The sequence below is a fragment of the Nelusetta ayraudi genome, unplaced genomic scaffold, assembly GCF_046127955.1.
Source record: "Nelusetta ayraudi isolate G7.1 ecotype Tasmania unplaced genomic scaffold, CSIRO-AGI_Nayr_v1 ptg000001l, whole genome shotgun sequence".
Classification (NCBI taxonomy): Eukaryota; Metazoa; Chordata; class Actinopteri; order Tetraodontiformes; family Monacanthidae; genus Nelusetta; species Nelusetta ayraudi.
This window is the reverse complement of record NW_027466051.1, coordinates 32228-50000: the sequence shown is the minus strand read 5'-3', so window position 1 is coordinate 50000 and position 17773 is coordinate 32228. Positions and strand designations below refer to the sequence as shown.

The window sequence follows — 17773 nt, the reverse complement described above, 5'->3', positions numbered from 1 at the left end:
CACCTAGACCTTTGTGCTTCTCGCACTGAGACACACAACATTTCAAAGGGAAGGTGTTAGTTTTGGGTGATAAGAGACTTTAAGTCCCCAAAAGGTGACTTCTGAACCTAATTGGTTAATCACAAATAAACAAAAGATAAAATAACACAGTTGTTACCCTCAGTCTTGGGAAAAACTTCCATTGTTTATAAACAACATTTCAGGGTGGGGGTTTGACTGTCTTACACTCCTGTCTGCAGGAAACCAGAGAGCAGCGGATCCAGCAGTACCATGAGGAGCAGGACACGCCCCCCGTCCTGGTGACACACACACAAACACACATACAGAGAGAGCCACTCACCTGCTCTTAGCTTGAATGCTAAGACGAGTTATGGAAGCAGCTTGCAGCAATGCTAAAACTGACAGTGTGTGTGTGCGTGTGTGTGTGTGTGTGTGTGTGTGTGTGTGTGTGTGTGTTGTTCAGGGGCTGAGGGAGGGGTCCATGCTGCTGGTGGAGGGGGACTCGGCCACACTGCTGGGGACCACCAGGGCCCGGCTCTTCACACGGTAACACGCACACACACACACGCACGCACGCACGCACGGACACGCACACGCACACGCACACACACACACACACACACACACACACACACACACAGTGACTGGTGTGTGTGTGTGTGTTTGTGTGTGTGTGTTTAGGGGTCGGGCCACAGTGGAGTACGACCCCAGAAGTGACCTCAGCTTCCTGTTGGCAAACTGATCAACTGATCAGCTCCCACTGACGGTGCTTCCTGTGTGATGACGACGCAGGAAACACTTCCTGTCTCTGACTTCTGTGTGTGTGTCTGGTCAGTCAGAATAAAGCAGGACTCTCAGTACCAAAGGTGGGGCTATTGTCTTTTTTTTATTATTATTGTGTGTGTGAAAGAGCATGACGGCAATGTCACACGTCTCTGGACCAATCAGGATTGAGACGTGATCAAAACAAAAATAACTGAAAAACAGAGTTTAAAAAATAATAATAATAATAATGATAATTCTAAATTAAACTACTGATGTTGAAGTTTTAACCATACAGTCAATTTAGCCGCCAAAGATAACTCAACTGAATTATTAACAAGATGAACAAATGAAAGAGAATATACAAAAGAAACCCAATTGGTTTATAAAGGACTATGACTATACACAAAATAATCAGAAATTATGAAAGTCCAGCAACAAGAATTTACAGAACTCAGGCACATTGACCAAAAAAATCACAAAGTAATCCCAATTTAAGAAAATAAACTAGAGACACTCGCACAGGAGTGGTGTGAGTGTCTGGGGTCACCTAGAGAAGTAAACATTCTGTCCTGGGAGACCACAATAGATTTCTAGTTGTTGGAATCATATAATTAGTTTAGATGGTTGTGTTGAATAATATAATTAGTTTAGATGTTTGTTTATAATAATATGATTACGAATATAGAAATGTTTAAATTGTTTAGCTGACCTATACATAGAGAAAAGGCATTGTTGCAGGAGTCATGCAAAGAGCTCAATGAAGAACAAAAGGAAGCACATCCTTCACGAACTGGTGACCCTGGATGACGAGAGGATGGACATCGGAACCAACTGACTTTGCACCACCATAAAACTTTACAACCCATTCAGTTACAGGGTGGGGAACGTATGATCCATCGGAGGCACGGGGGAGAGGAACCTGTGACCTGAGGCATGTCTTGCAGCATATTGTTTTGTTGAGGCTTATGGTCGAACCTTTGCAGCTAACGTTGCATTCGGAGAATGGGGTTGGCTCTTTTTAGCCAAGCACAGCGTATTTAATCAAGACTGAACACACACAAGTTTTACAGAAAGAAAAACAGAAGAAAAACTTCACCTACGTACATTGAAGTTTTTAATAACTGTTTCCCCCATGTGGTCAATGATGGAATCGCACATAAAACAAAACTCAGGACACAATACCATGTCAATTCTTAACACCCCACTTGTTCTCAGGTTGTTGTAAACAGTGAACTTATCAAAAGAAACAAAAATACAGAATAAATGTAGACTCTTGTCTTACACATTTCCAACTCCAAAAATAATAGGTGCAAACTTTTGCAGCTTCAACTTGGTTGTAGGTTTGGTCATAATGTCGGCAACCATATTATCTGTAGAACAATACATCAAAACGACTTTACCTTCATCCACAGTGGATCTGATGAAATGGTATTTTATATCTATATGCTTGCACCTCTGTCTGTTGACTGGGTTTTTAGCAAAAGCAATTGTTACCTGATTGTCCTCATGAACCACCGTTTTTGTGTATTTGTAGTTATCCATACCTTCTATTAGCTGTTCGAGATATAGACACTCCTGGATCGACTCCTAGTGCCATATATTCTGCTTCACATGTTGAGAGTGCAACTGTAGGCTGTTTTCTAGTTTTCCATGAAACTGGAGAACTGTTTTTGTTAAGTCTCACACAGTAGCCGGTCGTACTGCGTCTGTCGCTGACATCTGACGCCCAGTTAGCATCGCTGTAGGCTTGGATGCCAAGTTTCTCACGGCTTCTCTGGAAACACAAACCTTTTTCAGAAGTACCTTTTAGATATCTCAGAATGTGTTTCACAGTTAACCACTGTTCCTCTGTAGGCTCAGCATAATATTGTGATAACTTGCTTACCACGAAGCGTAAGTCTGGTCTGGTACAAGTGGCTAGGTATATAAGGCTTCCCACGGCCTCCCTGTACATTTTCACATCACTCATTTTTAAAGCATTCTCTGTGTATTCTAGTTTTAGATCACAGGGCGTTTCTCGAGATCTACAGTTCTGCATTTTAAAACGCTCACATATCTTGTTAGTGTACTTTTCCTGTGTCATCTTAATGCATCCATCAGACTGATCGAAATCAATTCCCAGGAAATGTTTTAGTCCGCCTAGATCTTTCATTTTGAACTTTCCTGCAAGTATCTCTTTCACCTCTCTCAGAATCTTATCATTTGTGGCCGCAATGATCAAGTCATCAACCCATATGATTAAGATCACCTTCTCGTTGTTTGACTCTTTGACATAAACACAGTTATCCGCTTGATTTTGCACGAACCCACCTTCAGTTAAACAATCGTGCAGGACTCTATTCCAGTTTCGCCCAGATTGTTTGAGACCATAAATTGATTTCTCTAATTTATACATTAAACCATCACTTGTCTCTTTGTAACCTTCTGGTGGATTGATGTATATGTCGTAATCTATGGGAGCGTGTAAATGCGCAGTTTTCACGTCCATCTGGTGTATGATCAGATTCTCCTGTGCTGCTTTCTGTAACAGTACTCTTACACTCGTCATATTAGCTGTGGGTGAAAACGCTACAAATCTGGCTTTGTATTTTTCCCTCCCATCTGCATCACTTTTGATAGAATAAACCCATTTACCCCCCACTGTTTTCTTGCCAATTGGCAGAGTTGTCAAGGTAAATGTTTTATTTTCATTTAAAGCATTAATCTCTTCATCCATAGCTTTCATCCATTCTTTTGAGTTAGCTGACCTCATGGCCTCCCCAAAAGTCTGTGGGTCACCACATATCGCCCTGTAACAGTAGTCTATAGTGGTATGAACCCCATCACTATCACTATTGCCATCCACAAAATCTTCTAGGTGACTTGGTTTCCTCCTTAATCTGGTTGGATACCTCCTGCCCTCTGCTTTATCACCTGAAGTACTTTGTTGTGTTTGGTTATTGTCATTAGGCCCCATTACTGCTACTGGACAATCACTGTGAGTGCTTCTAGTCCCTACGTCAGAGTAAACTAATTTTAGGTTGTTGCATGTCGTCATTCTCGTCACTTGGGTTTGTCTCACCGGTCTGTGTCTGTTTCTCAATAGCTGCCTTGCTCACAAACTTCACAAGTCTATGTTTTTGCACCTTATTTTTGTCTGGGTGATATACCAAATACGCTGGACTGTTTTTGTTGTATCCTACGAAACACCCTTGGTCACATCTGGAATCCAACTTTCCCTTGCTCTGTTTGTATGTGTAACATGTGGAACCAAACTTTTGCATTTTTGACACATTAGCCTTCTTGCCTGTCAGTAGTTGGTAAGGTGTTTGACTCATACGCCTGTTGCAGCATCTGTTGCGTACCATGGCTGCTGTTTGTACCGCATAATGCCATAGATGTTTTGGTAGCTTGCTTTCCGCTATTATGCACCTTCCCATCTCAAAAAGAGTACGCCAACCTCGCTCTGCAGTTCCATTTTGGTGTGGGGAATATGGAGCTGACGTTTCATGTCTGTATTCATTTTTCTCATCAGTGCTTCAAATTCATTACACATATACTCAGTTCCGTTATCGGACCTTATACACTTAACTGACCTGTAAGGAGATATATCTGCAAGAAACTTTTCCGTAGCAAGCACTGTGTCACTCTTTTTCTTAAGAAAATATACAAACACTGCACTTGAATAATCATCAGTGAATGACTGTACGTATTGACATCTGTGGATACAGGACCTGCAAGATCGGTGTGCACCATCTGTAAGGGAGCCTCTGCTCTTGTATCAGGGCCTCTATTCCTGGTTTGGGTAAACTTTCCCTGAATACATACCTCACATTCTTGTTCAGGTTTGCACGCTTTTCCTGTAATCTGCATACCATCAACCACATTTTGCAACCTTAAGACATTGTCATAATTGCAGTGACCTAATATCTGATGCCATTGTAGCAAGGGTGATAAATTGCTTTTTGTGCCCCAGGAATTGTCATATGATCACATGGGTCGAGGTGGCCAATGGAAACCAATGCTCTTATGACATGGAGGCACATGTGTGAGCTGGCCAAACAATGGCCAGCCAGCATGTGATGTCATATGGTCAGGTGGGTTGGTGCAGCCAATCACCACCAGCGGGTGGGTATATAAGGCCTCTGTGGCGCACTCTCAGGGAAGCAATGGGGGAAGCTACAGGTGAGATGAGCCACAGGCTGGTTCTGATCTACCCACCAGAGATCTGTTTTGCGCACTGCAAGGCTGTTTTGTCATTTGACTTATTGTTGACTTGTAGGAGCCTTCAACTGTGCCAACTCAAACTGAACATGGCTGAGTGTTGCCATGCCTGTGATCTGGTGAGTCATTTGTTGTGCTAATGCTATCTTAGCCAGTTCCCATGCTTTTGTGATATTATATGGTTTCTATGTGTTTGATCTTATGTTGATTAATTTTACTTTAAAACCCTTAGAGACATACAAATTTGTTTTGATTTGATGTGTATGTAAATATGATTTATAAGAACTGCGGTCCTGTCCTCCAGGCCAGGTCCCTGAACTGAAATGATGGCGAGCTTACGAAGCAGGATTTGAACGATCCTACAACCGAAACGCCCCCCCACCTGCCAGGCCGGTGGGGGGCTCCTTGGAGCTCAATTGAAAAAACTCTCACCCCACTTGCTCAGCCGTGGCCCCTTTCCATCCAGACCCATACACACTGACATACATTCACACTCATTTACATACACATACCCTCTTTTACTGAATTTTCATTTCCTTCTCATATTTCACCCTGACTACTGCATTTGACCCCAAACCCAGACGTGGGTTGTTTTGTCATGAACTGTGGGTGGGCGGAAGGGTTGGGTGGCTGCATTGCTGGGCTATGGAACAGTTTGTTTGATGGTTTTGTTGAAGTTTTTGGTTTTGTGTTATATGTTTAAATGGCCATTTTGTTTTCCTTTTGCAAACTTATTTTTGTTCACTGTATATAATTTCACATTGTTTACCACCATTATTCATATAAATATATATATATATAAATGCAAACCTGTCTCTGGTCGCTTGTCTCCACTCCCTCTTTGAGCAAACTCTAGCATCTTCTGAATCTTATATTACATGCGCCTCACGTTGGCCTCATTTTTGATTAAATACAAGTGCTACACCATGTCTGTATGTCACTTGATTCACTTTCTGTATGCAAATAATACAATTTTCCATATACATGAATGTTGAATCGGTTACCGTCTTTAGTTGTCAGTGCATCTTTCCCTTCTTCAAAAACGACTGTTGCCGCACTGGCAGTCGCTGCCTTCACCGAAAAGATGTTCTGTGGGTACGATAAAGCGTCTCTCAGCGTCGCCTTGTGTCGCTGCCCTCTGCTGTCATACAGGAAAAACTGCATTTCCCCTTCTCTGAGCGATCCCGTTGCATCTGGTGCCATCTGCCAACTCCACGCTGTGCCCCTCGGGTCTGAACGTGTTGTCGACTTTGAATTTGCGCACGTCGGTGATTATATGAGAAGTGGCCCCGGTGTCCACCATCAGCCCTCTCTCCTGGATGCTGTTCGTCGTCTGCTGGTGGGTCCCGTTCTCTCCATCTCTCGTCTTGAACGCGTAGTCATCGGCGCGGTCTTCTACGGCTTTGCATGCTCCGTCCAAATAAGGACTTGTTTCTTTTCACAATTAGTATTCAGAAGCTTGGAACAAAGGCCGCCTCAACATCCAACGAGGCAGGGATCTGGACACCTGGCAGCCAGTCAGAGGGGGACAACATCGAAGAGCATTTGCATATTTTCTTTATGTATAAAAGGACTGGGTCAAGGGACAGATAGGAGTCAGACTTCATGCTCTGACTAGACATTGTTGTTGTTAGGGTTTTGAACTCGGCCCAGAGCTCTGTATATTTGTATCCTGAATTGATTTATTCACTAAAGACATTTAAATTATCATCCACTCGCGTTCAATTGCGCCTCTCTTTAGCAGCTAAAGAACCACACTAACACAAACAGCACAGCACCAGGGGCCCATTGCACGAAAGTAGGATTCCGTCATCCGAGATGACCAACCAATCCACAACACGTGTGTCCAGGCTTAAGCGGTTGTTAGTTAATAATAATAGTTAATAATAATAATAATAATAATAATAATCATATCCGAAAACGAAGTCGTACTCCGATTTCGAACCAGCTGAAATTGTAGGTGGAATTTATTGCAGATGTGAGTGAAATTGTGTAAATGTAGCTCCAAAAAAACGTAACAATTCTGATAAATAGACGACTTCACTGAATTTCAGTGTGAGCTTAATAAAAGTTCTGCGATAAAATACAAGAACATCCTGCAAAATGGTAACCCTAACTAATATTTAAGATACACAAGTGTACATTATATGCAGAAGGTGCCTGCTCACCTTTTTTTTTAGCATCATTTGGTGCCCACACAAAATTTCATTTGTGTAACATGACCCAGATGCTGTGTATGGAGAGAGCCATCCTGGCAACATAGTGGGAATTAATGGAAGGAAATTTCCATTATGCAAAATTGCCACTGTGCTAATTGTCATGGGTTAACAGAACTCATAAGTTATCAGACAATTGTATGCCCAGCATTTACAGCAGCAAATGCACCTGGCTGATTTGGGCATACAATACAAGAAGGTGAAGACTGCAGACATTTTATAAGAGTCCGAAATAAAAAGGAAAACAATAAGAAAACTCAACCTTGAAATGGAGAAAAATAATAATAATAAAACTTGAATGACAGCTGAGTCGTGCTTTCAATGCACACTGTACGCTGACTGGAACAAAAATGTAATGATAATTATTCTCCTTTCCTCTCCCCGCTCCAAGAACATGACACATCTTAAAATAAATAAAGGTCAATAGAATTATGATGCTGTGTGTTTGTTTCATGTATGCACCTTTTGGCCTAAAAAGAGATGACACTAAGCACTCAAATTGTGAACGTTTTTTACCGTAATGCTACCATGGTGCTATGATTGGTTGGAAGTTGAAACTCTGGCATCATTCATAAGGTTAGAAGAAATGCACTTAATGTGCCATGAAATGCAACTTCTCAGAAATATTAAAACACTTTATGGTAATAAAAAGTGAGAAGAGGGAACAGTTGAAATATATATTCTTTAAGGTAGTAGACATCACAATGACATTGGATTGAAAAAAAAATGTACAGTGATAATAACGATTTTCAGCTTGTGAGGTGTAAATCGAAACCTCAATAAATGTGGCAAGACGCAAATGGCCCGGGCAGGCTTCAAACCCCAGACTCCCAGGTGATAGTCATGCGCACTAACCATTTGGCCAAAGGGATCTTCCCTTGGATAAGTAGCCAGGGCACATGAGCAATTGGAGGTATAGTGACAGGACCGTCAACTGTCACAAAAAGAACCTCATGTTACTCTTTGATGTGTATTTTTCTATATGATGCGTGGTAAAGTATAAGTTATGTAACAAATTATCAAATGATTGCAAAATTATCCCAACTAATTTCTCTATAATGATTGAAATTAAATGATTCCAAAAGTTGAAATAATATAATTAAATTATTCCAAACGTTGAAATAATGCCAGTGAGTCTAGTTGAATGTGATAACAATGTGCAGTGTTGAGTGGAATAACAATTGGTTTGCGTTGGTGGTGATTGTTTACTGAAATACAGGGTGAGATTAAATAGATCCTGGAATTTAGCCTGGTCTGGAGCAGGTTCACGCCACAGAATAAATCTCCACAGTAATTTATACCATAACATGTTGCTCTTCCACCTATCTGTAGTGGAGGGAGGAGGACTGTTTAATTTGAACGATCAAACTCCCTAAGGAATGAAACGGAATGCCAAATATATAAACATGGATTTTACATGCAATTCTTACTCTGACCGCTAGAGGGACTCCGAGGGGACAGGGAGGACGCATGACGCCGTCCCTGCTCCCACGGACGGACCGACTCGGAACAGAGGAAAGAATATTTGATATGAAAATTTACGGAGCACCACCTGCTCTTGGTTGTTAGTGTGAGCAAGAAACACTAGAATCAGTCTCAGTACCGTTTCACCTTAACGGTGAGTTCTTGGCCGGTACGCAGGGATTTGAACTACACTTTAATAACCCAGTCAAACAACGACGTCAGGCTCAATTTGCATTTATTTCAACAAACACCAAACAGTTTAAACGAGGCAGTATGACACAAAATGACCACAAAACACCACCAGCAACGAAAGGTATCTATGCGTGTTGTGTGTGTGTGTTGTGTGGGCATGTGGGTGCGTGTGTGACTGGAAACGGACCCTAAACTGAGACCTAAAGTAGCAAAATAAAAGGGAAAGAAAAATGATGACCTATCGGCTGTTGGAACAGCCAACCAGACTGTTTACGGGCTTTAGAATTTAAGACTAAATTTATTATGATGCATACCAGACTTCAGAACAAAAGCGAGTGACGAGGTTTACGTTGGATGAGTGTCGGCCCGCAGGTGATTGGGAGATCGCTGCTTGATGGTCCTCCAAGGTGGTCCTGGGAGATCGTACCGGGCCGTTCGGGTCCGGCAGCGCGCAGGGAGCTCAGATGGACGCACCAAGCTCAGACGCTGGAAGCCCGTTCTGCTGTTGTCTGGGAGATGTCTTCACTGGCAGTTCAGCATCGACGTGCGCTCTTCTCTGCGTAATCCGAGATAAGTGCGGTGATCAAACGAACTACTCGGTTACTTCGAAGGCGCGACGTTGAGCCAATTAAAAACAGAAAAAGGAAAAATGACAAAAATCGGTCTTGAGATCGTGGAAGGAAAAATTGAAAAAGGTAAAAATGAAAATGAAAGTAGCGGTCTCGGAGCGAGTCTCAGGGCTGTCAGCTGCCGCTTAAATTGAGCATAGAGTTGGCTTAATGCCGACGCAAAAATGATTTAAACAAAAACGAACAATTACGACAAAAACGAACAATTACGACAAAAACGAACTAAGTACGAGAGGGAAAACAAACGAAAACAAGGCCTTCACAAAACGAGGGATGAGAAATTTCTGAACGGCAGAGTGAAATTCACTAGCTTAAAGTTTCGGGACGGGGGCGGTATCCCGCTCTCCGAGAGCCAATGAAGAGGCCGTTCAGACCCTAAAACTGGTAGGTCCGCCTATACCAGTTGCGTATGATGAGCATGTATGTAGTGTAGGTTTCGTTGCTGATAAATCAATAAACCAATAAAACCGACAATGACTGAAACAAGCACAGGATGAATAAACACAATCACATAGCCCCTTTTTTTTGAACTGGGACAACCTTAAGAAGAAGGGAAGAACGAAAACGAAATAACTAAGCAGATAGAAACGACATTATCTTTACAAGTATATTGAACCGTCTTAATTATAAAGTACCACATATATCAACATATGTATAAACCTAATCTAAACACACATACCTGAAAATGAGATTTTAATGAAACAGGGTAACAAAGGCATAAACAAATCTTTATTTTATTTTTGCCGACATAACTATAGACATATGAAACACAGATTACCAACGTATATGAGTGTATGTATCTATATTATATATATATATATATATGTATATATATATATATGTATATATACATATATATATATATATATATATATATATATATATATATATATATACACACACACATATATATATATATATATATATATATATATATATATATATATATATATATACATATATATATATATATATATATATATATATATATACACACATATATATATATATATATATATATATATATATATATATATATATATACCTCTTATATATATATATATATATACACACATATATGTATATATATATATATATATATATATATATATATATACACACATATATATATATATATATATATACATATATATATATATACATATATATATATATATATATATGTATATATATATGTGCATATGTATATGTGTGTAATGCTAGAGATAGCTAAGACACAAGTGTGCCATAGTTGTAACCCTAATGAGAGTGAAAGTTGTTAGAGTGTAGCATGGGGCATGTAAGAGAAATGTGGGAAGGAAAGAATTAACTGTGTAATGCAGAGGGAGATAAACTGATGAAACATTTGTCCAAGTCTACATCAACCCCCCAGAGGCACTTCCTATTCCTGCCTCTTGAAGGCACTGTGGCTCCACCTGAAGTTCCATTGTACTCAGATCTCCTTCAGGATGGAATCCTGGGTTGGCCAAACCTTGAGCTAGGGAAACCATTCAAAGTCCATTTGTGCTTTAATTTTGACAACAATTGTGAATACGTGAGTTTGAAGTGTCCCTGTGGAGAAGAAAATACAGTTTTTAACATTTTGCAAATGTGAGTCCTTCATGAACATCTGGTGTTGTTGTTCAAAGCTGAGGAATGTCCTGGAGCAGGTAAGAGTCGTAAACTTTGGGGATAGTTCCAAGCAGGACCCCTCGTTCCTGGCGCCAGGTCCCCTTGGACTGACTCCCCCCTGTGATTTGTGGGGAAAGTGTTTTCCTAAAGTGGGTATTTTACGGTCTCTCCTGACCCCAAATGAGATCTGATCATCAGAAGAGTCGCATCACAGCCAATCGGGTACCACCTCTGCGTCCTCCCAACGTGGTTCATCGGAAGGCCGTGCTGCAATAAATTCCTATTGTCCTGTGAAAAGAAGATTAGGCCCAGATGCGGCACTACATATCCTACTTTTGTGCAACCGGATCACGGATAAATTCATCCAGGATGACCAACATATCCCGGCATAATCCCTTATCCTAGTTTCGTGCAACGGGCCCCTGGAAACCAATTTAAACTTTTTAAAAATTATATACTATGAAAGTCAAAATCTAAAGCTGCCGAACTCTTGTTTAGTTGACCTAGAATGACCTTGAGGGCATCTACAATACAGGGTGAGTAGCCAGATATTTAAACACCAGATGAAAACAATTAATACCAAAACTTCTGGAAAACACTGTTTAAAATCATAATCAGCAAAATTAAAAGGGAGTTAAAGGTATTGATTGATTGCATGTTGATGTTTGGTGCTAGATCTGCAGCAAAGCGATTGGTTGGAGTCACATAGCCACTCCAATTTAAAATGGCTTTCTCTTCTGACACAAACATTTGCTTGATAAAGGTCTTGCACCGAAACATCGCAATAAATTATCTTTATCTTTAAGTTTGTAAGTGTGCAGGATTTTCTCTTCCAAATACCATTTTTTAAAAATCAGTTTGAGATTGCAGTTTGTTTACTTTTTCCACACATTTTTTAGCAGACGAAAAAAGCTGAACGATTAAATGACAAAATATTTTCAAAAAAAGTAATGAACTCAATACCCAGCCTTACATAAATGTGACTCTCACCTAGGGGAAGCACCCAAACGTGAGCAATTTGTGTCCTATTTAGTTTTTCCAATTTATCTTTGTGGATATGACACACAGCAACACTGTTGAGCCGAGCTGTGTCATTGTGCTTCGGAGCCAAGTTTTTAACCTCCGAAGACCACTGAACCTTCTTTCAGCCTCAGTGGAGGAGACAGGCACAGTGAGAAGCAACCGCACGAGTAGTTCTACTTGTTCAAAGAGACCCCTGACCTCTGGCAACATCAATCAATCAATCAATCACATTTTATTTGTATAGCACCTTTCATACAATGACTTGCAACTCAAGGTGCTTAACAGCAATTAAAATCAAATATTAGTGAAGATAAAAGAAAAATAGAGCAAATACCATCCACCCGTGTCCTCCAAAGACCCATACAGGTTACCACCCCCCCACCCCCACACGCATGTACACACACACACGCACACACACACATCCCAGAAAACAGTTAAAAAAAAAAAAAAAAAAAAAAAAAAAAAAAAAATATCAGTCAATTAGTACAATAAAATTTAAAATGGCAAGGCACTGAGGGACCGTAGTAGGAAACAGCCACCCAGGGAGATCATCCACACTGAGAGGGTCCCCAGAATGATGAGACCTCTCCCAGTGAGGAGACCCCCCACAAGGAAACACTGGAGCTAAAAACAGTACAGGAAAGGAAGATAAAGAATAATAATAATAATAACAATAATAAATAAATACAAAAATACACACACATATATGTATATATATATATATATATATATATATATATATATATACATATATATATATACATATATACATATATATGTATATATATGTATATATATATAATATATATATATATATATATATATATATATATATATATATATATATATATATATATATATATATATGTATATCAAATAATAATAAAATAAAAATGTAAGATTGTGGAGTAAAAAGATATACAGGAAATAAGATAGTAAAGATAAAAATAATAAAATATTAAATAACCTAAAAGCCCAATGTGCTTTAAAGCTAAAAAGCAAGACAAGTAAATTACAATTAAATAAATCACTTAAAAGCCAAACTAAAAAGGTGAGTCTTAAGCCTCCCATTAAAAACATCAACAGTCTCTGCAGTCCTGATTCCCTCTGGCAGGCTGTTCCAAAGTTTCGGACCGTAGTGGCTGAACGCAGCCTCTCCATGGGTTCTGGTCAGAACACTTGGAACAATTAATAGGCCGGTTCCAGAGGACCTCAGGATCCGCGAGGACTGATATAATAAAAGCAGATCTGATAAATAAGATGGTCCAAGACCGTAAAGAAACTAATAAAAGCACTTTAAAATCGATCCTGAATCGCACAGGGAGCCAATGCAGCAATTTTAAAACTGGAATAATGTGATCCCGCCCCCTGGTCCTAGTAAGCACACGATCGAGCGGCTGAGTTCTGAAGTACCTGTAAGTTACAGATGTTACTGTTACAGGGCATTGCAGTAGTCTATCCGACAAGAAATAAAAGCATGCATCAGCACCTCTGTGTCTGCCTGGGAGAGAAACGGGCGGACTCTAGCTATGTTCTTAAGATGATAAAAACCTGTCTTTGTGACGTTTTTAATATGCGCAATAAAACTAAACTCAGAGTCAAAAATGACGCCCAGGTTCTTTACAGATTGTGTTGGTTTAAAAGGATGAAGTTTTGGTAAAAGTTTCTCTCTCTTGCCTTCAGGACCAATAACTAAAACCTCTGTTTTGTCCTGGTTGAGCTGTAGGAAGTTCGCTGCCATCCATGACTTAATATCCAAAATACATTTTAAAAGGGTGTCAATAGTTAAAAAATAATTTAATTGGTTAAAAACTATTTTTTCTAAAAATGGCAAGTTGGATACAGGTCTGTAATTGTCAAGAATGGTTTGGTCTAAATTGCTCTTCTTCAGAAGGGGCCTCACCACTGCCGTTTTAAAGGCAGCAGGGAAGACACCCGTCTGAAGAGACCAATTTACGATGTATAAAATCTGTTCCTCAAATCCATAAAATGTCTTTAAAAGTGATATGGGAATTGGATCTAAAAGGCAGGTTGTTGGGTTTACCTGGGAGAAAACTTGACCAAGTGTCCTCACATCAACCAGGGCAAAACTCTCCAGTGTTTCCTCGGATAAAAATGACAGTCCAGATGTATTAAAAGATACATTCTGATGCGCTAAAAGACTGGACCTAATGCCATCGATTTTACTCCTGAAGTGGCCTGCAAAGTTCTCGCAGAGAGCGTCAGACGGCATCTCTGGCGATTTTTTTAAGATTATTATTAGTTAAAAGGTTGAAGGTGGAGAAAAGATACTTTGAATTATTTTTGTTTTCTATGATAAGTTTTGAAAAATGGGAGATTCTTGCCTGTTTGATTGTATTATTGTGACATTTGAGTTGTTCACAAAGCACTTCATAATGAACGGTGAGTTTGCTTTTTCTCCACCTTCTCTCTGCACTCCTGCATTGTCTTTTTGATTTTAAAATCTCTGGTTCACGTCTCCACGGGGATAAAAGCTGCTTTGGTTTTACTGTTTTTGTTAAAAGTGGAGCCACAGAGTCTAATGTGGATTTAAGTTTGCTGTTAAAATTTTCAACAATAAAATCACAGGGTGCGGGTAAAATTTCAGCAGGAGTGCATTTTAAAAACTCAATAAAATTTGCAGCCACCTCAGAAGTAAGGCAGCGTTTCCTCACTGTTCTCACCGGGGCTTCCTGTTGGTTAAAACTGGCGATGTTAAAATACACACAATAATGGTCGGACACAGCTGGATCAACAACAGAGGACACACAACTGGTGTGTCCTCTGTTGTTGATCTGGCCGTGTGATGTGCTGGTTAAAATTCATGCAGTTTAAAAGGTGCAAGTTAAAATCGCCAGTTATTAAAATTCTATCATTAGTTGTCAGTGTGATTGATAAAAGCTCGGAGAACTCACTGATATAAAGCAGTTGAGTAATGCCGCGGTCTGTATACATTAATGCAAATAATTGGTGGACTGCTAAAAACAAAAGCGTGGGACTCAAATGATGAGTAACTGTTAAAAGAGACTTCCTTTGACATTTAATTGTTTTTAAAAATTGATGCAGTTCCTCCTCTCTTACATTCCCTCGTAGAAAATCAAAAGCTAAAATTTGGTGGGCAAGCCTCGGTGAGGACAGCTGGAGCCTCTGGCCAAGCCATGTCTCTGTTAAAAGCATACCATCTAACTTACTATCTAAAATCAATTCATCTATGATAAAAGATTTGTTTAAAAGGGAGCACACGTTCAGCATGGCCAGGTTAATGGTCGCGCCAGAAGTGTGCTCATGACCACGAGGAGATAAAATGTGTGGATATAAAAGATTGCTTCTGTTAAAACCAAACTGTCTGCATGTCTGGGGAAAATGTCTGCCTGCAGCATGGGTTGTGCGGTTGTCTGTTATGTGTTTGTTACGTTTAAATGGCTGATGATTCATTATCACAGGTATGGGAGCAGGTGTTGGTGGAACAGCAGTAGCAAGCTGAGTCATATGAGCACTAGGGAAGCGTGCCCTGTGGGAGGCGCTGCAGGAGGCAATGTCCACAGAATGCTCCGTAGAGGAAGTGGTAGGCACTGAGCAGGGGGTGTGACGCGAAGACAGTCACGCAGGTGTGAGAGACGCTGATTGTATGGAGTAGTGGATGTTTGAAGTTAACATGCGGCTTCCTAATTTGTTTTGGATGAAGTCCATCATGACGGTAAAACGACAGGTGATTCCAGAGTAAGTTAAAATTGTCAATGAAATTAAAACCAATGGTGGTGCAGGCGGCTCGGAGCCAGGAATGAAGTTGGCGGAGTCGACTGGACCGCTCTGCTCCGAGGCCAAGTGTTGGGAGAGGACCACTGATGAAGATTGACATCCCGCAATTCTTCAGGGCCACTAACAGATCGTTAAAGTCACACTTTAGCAGCTCGGATTCCCGACGACGCACATCATTGGCTCCAACGTGCAGGACTAAACGTTTAATGGAGTGTGGAAACGACTGCAACAAGTCCGGGAGTTTGTTTTTAATGTCATTGACGGTGGCTCCTGGAAAACAATGAGTGGTGGCATTGAAGAAACGGACATTTCTAATTATGGAACTACCAATGATGGCGGTGGTTGGGGCAAACAGTGGCTGAGGACGAGGGGCCGAGCGCTGGTGCCACAGTGTCACATCATCGGCGGAGGCTGGGGTCCCACACGACTCTATAAGACCCAGAGCGCCACCAGAACGTCGTCGCGCCCTGAGAGCAGCCTCCTTCACCAACCTGCGCCGAGAGGTGGAGGTTGCGGACCTGACTGGAGGTTCCAGCGCAGACGACCCAACAGCCCGGGCCGCTGGCAGTGGACCAGTCAGAGAGGAGGCGAGATGGTCATTTTGGAGGGGAGGGAAGTCCTCAACACTCAAGATGTCATATTTGTTGTCCATCTGAAGCTCACAAGGCGGAGCAGGTAACGGACTGGGTCGCGTCCCCCGCCCTCCCAGCACTGTGGACCAGGGCTGTTGGTTGGGAGTGGAGCTGTTAGCTCGGAGCCTCGGATTGGGGCTAAAAGGGAAAGCTGCCCTCGCACTGCCGCTCAGCCATTTAGGCTTAGCCCCCTGCACCAGCCACGTATCCTCCCGGATGGAATTAAGTGGTGGAATTGAAGACGCTAGCCCAGGTGTCGTTGCGGCAGGCGGTTCGTCGGCGCGGAGCTGGGGAGCTAGGGCCGATCTCTCAGCCGGAGCTGAGCCAGTGAGCCCGGGATCTGTGTCCATGGAACCGGGACCGAGCATCGGGATGGTTGAATCCAGATCCGCGAGTCCGACTGAATCGGGACCAGTAGGACCCAGGCTAACAACAGAATCCAGCCTCATCTCTTCATCCCTGATCCAGTAGAGGTTGGAGATACGCTGCTCCAGCTCCGCGATCTTCTGCGATTTGTGGATACAGCTGTCACACTCGTGTGGGGAGGTAAGTGGAGCCATGCGGGGGGCAGGCGGGACAATCTGGAAACCAGAAAAGAAACTCCGTCAGCAACAGTGTAGTGCAAAACGGCGTAGCTCGTAGCTCTTTTACTGGTGTTTATGGCTGTGGGCCGCAGTGGAAAACTTACACGCGCCAAAGAGGAGTCCGCTGCGTTTTGTTGTCTTAGATCAGAGTGGGTTTAGGTCCGACAAACAGCGAAACTTACCAGCGCGGGCCCATCTCTGGGCCCGTTGAGGTGAAAACGTATCCTGGATAAAACTTTGCCAGGTATCTGCAGATACTCCGGTGTCCAGGAGTGGAACAGAATGTGAGCAACTGTTGGTGCTCTGTTATATTAGTCTCTGGTAAAAACTCTGGATGGTATTTGTGCTCAGGGTGGAGGTACAAACCGCGGCGTAGCAATATAGGTCAGAGCCGAGTGTGCTGAGTGTGCCTCACGGCGGCCATCTTGTCAACCTAGTCCTGATCCAATGAATGCGCATTGCCCACCTCTGGGAATGCGAGCCGAAATGCCAAGAACTGCGGAGGACAGAGTTCTCAGCGTGGACACTGGGGTTGCCGGAGCGGCGGAGTGGAGACAAAGTCAAGTGCGTCACGTCTCAGTTCATTACGGGACAGCTTTTTTAGTTGCCAAATACGGGACAATCGCGTATTTGAGCACGGAAACGACGCAAAGTCACAAACACAAATACAAGTT

The 17773-nt window shown here is 41.7% G+C and overlaps 1 protein-coding gene across 2 annotated transcripts in view; it reads left to right on the top strand.

Moving 5' to 3' along the window:
- Nucleotides 1-865, top strand: part of LOC142889847 (alpha-aspartyl dipeptidase) — a 6220-nt gene extending 5355 nt beyond the window's left edge. The window contains exons 6-8 of one of the 2 annotated variants that reach the window (XR_012928467.1): nucleotides 240-299; nucleotides 464-546; nucleotides 682-747. Coding sequence is in view for 1 of the 2 variants with exons in the window: in XM_076032457.1 (XP_075888572.1) it covers nucleotides 240-299; nucleotides 464-546; nucleotides 682-742 (204 nt within the window). In the remaining variant the exon portion in view is untranslated. Of the gene's footprint in view, nucleotides 1-239; nucleotides 300-463; nucleotides 547-681 lie in introns of both variants that reach the window. The other variant, XM_076032457.1, reaches the window with a different exon arrangement.
- The last annotated feature ends 16908 nt before the right edge of the window (nucleotides 866-17773 follow it).